A 2,692-nucleotide genomic window follows, 5' to 3' on the forward strand; every position below is an offset into this window, starting at 1 on the left:
TTCAGTGGGGCACTGATTTGTGTCTGATTGGAGAGACAATGCCTGGAAGGAAATACCAAGATGTAACAGTGCACCACCTCCCTGTGTGGAAGAGGGTAGGTAAATGAGGACGCACAGGACGCATCCGACAGTTTGCTGTCCCAGCCGGGCGTCCACACACCTCCCAGCCTCGCAGTGGGAGATGGGAGGGAGGAGGGGCAAGTTCACAGGAGACCTCATGGCTGCGGGGCTCTGTGCAGGGCGCTGTGCCCCCCTGACCTCGGGCTCTCCGTCTGCTGCCCGGGCCTTGCCGGGCTGAGTGCAAGGGCTGGTGGGAAAACCAGGAGTTCAAAGCCGGTCCTCTCCTCTGCAGCCATGCTGCTTTTCTACGACATCCCGCCTCCCCATCTCATTGGTGCCTGTAATTCTGAGTGAGAGCAAGAAATGACAGGGTCGGGGGTGCTTTCACTCCGGTCCTTTGTGCAGTTTTACAGGCAAGTACCTTGCTTGTGCCACAGGTAACTCTTTTCACGTGCTGATCCTGTTTTGAAATCACAGGACACGACTCATTCCCACACAGGCAGCAGGTGTGCTGGGGGTTGGGGGATGCGTTTAGGAAGTGGACTAGTGGCCAGACCTGGGCAGCAGGGCCGTGGGCGAGGGGTCATGGGACGCTTGGAGGAATGGAGATGCTCATCTCAGACTAGAAAAGAAAACCAGAGAAGGCTGAGGCTCAGAGCCCGCCATGGCTTGACCAGCGAGGGGCAGCCAGGACGCGGTTCAGTTCTGATGGTGTCTGAAGCCCACTGTCCCAGGATGGCCAAGCTGAACCGGGACCTGTCCTTGAAGGGGGAGCCCTTCATTTTGTTACTACTATGGTCTTTAGATTAATAAAAATGCTGGAGGAAACACATTATATAGCAAGGCAAGTTTCATTTATTCAAATTATAGTATGAGTCTCATCCTATATAATAAAGAGCTAATATGCAAATGGTCGTCACACCCTCATGTCCTCACACCATCATGGCTCAGACACTCAACACTGGGGAGAGAGGAATGGGGACCAGCCAGGCACAAATGAGCTCGAGAGAGAGGAATGGGGACTAGCCAGGCTGCAGCCTGGGAAAGGGACAAGCCGCCCGCCCTGCGGTCCTGGGTGCCAGCAGCTGCACCTGCGCCTGCAGCCCAGGAGAGGGACAAGCCACATGCCCCACGGTCCCGGGCACCAGCAGCTGCGGCTTGGCCTGGGAGAGGGACAAACTGCACGCCCCATGGTCCCGGGTGCTAGCGGCTGGGGCTGCAGCTTGGGAGAGGGACAAGTCGCCCGCACCGCGGTCCCGGGCACCTGTGGCTGCCGTCTAGGCAAAGTCACCTGGCCCACGGTCCCCTGTGGCTGTGGCCGGCCCGGATGCCTACAGCCAGCTGGTCCGGGGTGCCTGCAACCAGCCGGAGGAGGGAATCCTGGATCCCGAGTGTGGGGTGAGGCAGAGGTGGTTAGGAGCAATCAGGCCAGCAGGGGAGCAGTTAGGGGCGATCAGGCAGGCAGGCAGAGGGGTTAGGGGCAATCAGGCAGGCAGGCAGGAAGGTGAGCAGTTAGGAGCGAGTGGTCCCGGACTGCGAGATGCAGTCGGACATCCCCCGTGGGGTCCCGGATTGGAGAGGGTGGGTGCAGGTTGGGCTGAAGAACCCCCCCTCCCGTGCACATTTTTCGTGCACCGGGCCTCTAGTATACAAATAAAATCTGTGTAAATAAAAATAGAAAATGCTATAAATTTCAATCATGTAAAAATGCAAAAATATTTGTATTTTATATATGTGTGTGTATATATATGTTTTCCCTTTAGCATAACCACAATGTACAGTAGTTACCCCCAAGTCCACACGCCATCATGCCAGCCAGTCAGTGGATGGCTTCTCCAGCCCTTGGCTTCTGTGACGCCAGCTCCCACTCTAGCGTCTGCTTCCACAGAGAGCCGGGCCTTTCCTCCCAAACCCCAAGCTCAGGAGGCTTTCAGTTACCAGCCACCATCCACATGTCAGGCTGGCGAGAGGGCGTCGCAGGGGACGGCTGCCTCCTGGACATCGGCCTCCTGGAAAACGCACCCGCGGCTGAGCAGCGCTGTGTTGGCATCGCAGCGTCGGTATCACTGGGGTCGGCGTAGCGGCATCAGCATGTGGGCATCACTGGTCCAGCTCGCCCTCGTTCTGCAGCGTCTTCATCGCCAGCCCCCACAGAGTCATGCTGGAAAAGAAGGGCCCTTCTGAGTTCCTGTACGCCGCGCCTGACACCCAGCTGCCCAGGGGGTCGCCGCAGGGATTGTCCAGAGTGGCCAGAGATGGGCGGACTATGGCCATGCTGTCCGTGGGCAGCGGCCCGTTGCTGGTGGAGGCGTCGGCGGCTGAGTAAGCGAAGGCCTGAGGCTGCGTGAGCTGCCCGGGGGCCTTGGCGAGTTTGCCAGGATCCGCACTGAGCTTCTCCGGGTTGCCGACCCCACGTGGCTGAGGCGTGGACCGGAACTTACAGAAGGAGCCGGCAGAGTGGCCGTCAAATTCTGTCACGGGCTCGTCCACTGGGTGGATGGGGAGCTTCACAGACACGGGCATCAAAGTCACAGACACGTCCTGGGAGAAGGAGTCGGAGCTGGGAGCCTTGTCCAGGTCGGAGGCCTCGACGGCGTGGGCGAGCTCCCGCAGCGCGTCCCGGCCCCCATCG

The 2,692-nt window shown here is 59.1% G+C and overlaps 1 protein-coding gene across 3 annotated transcripts in view; it reads right to left on the reverse strand.

Moving 5' to 3' along the window:
• Nucleotides 1-1,757: 1,757 nt before the first annotated feature.
• Nucleotides 1,758-2,692, reverse strand: part of ZBTB49 (zinc finger and BTB domain containing 49) — a 13,317-nt gene continuing 12,382 nt past the window's right edge. For 2 of the 3 annotated variants that reach the window (XM_014539629.1, XM_005866142.2), the window contains exon 8: nt 1,758-2,692. In XM_014539629.1, coding sequence (XP_014395115.1) covers nt 2,161-2,692 — 532 coding nt within the window. In that variant the 3' untranslated portion in view covers nt 1,758-2,160. The other variant, XM_014539630.1, reaches the window with a different exon arrangement.

This window comes from Myotis brandtii, unplaced genomic scaffold, assembly GCF_000412655.1.
Source record: "Myotis brandtii unplaced genomic scaffold, ASM41265v1 scaffold223, whole genome shotgun sequence".
NCBI lineage: Eukaryota > Metazoa > Chordata > Mammalia > Chiroptera > Vespertilionidae > Myotis > Myotis brandtii.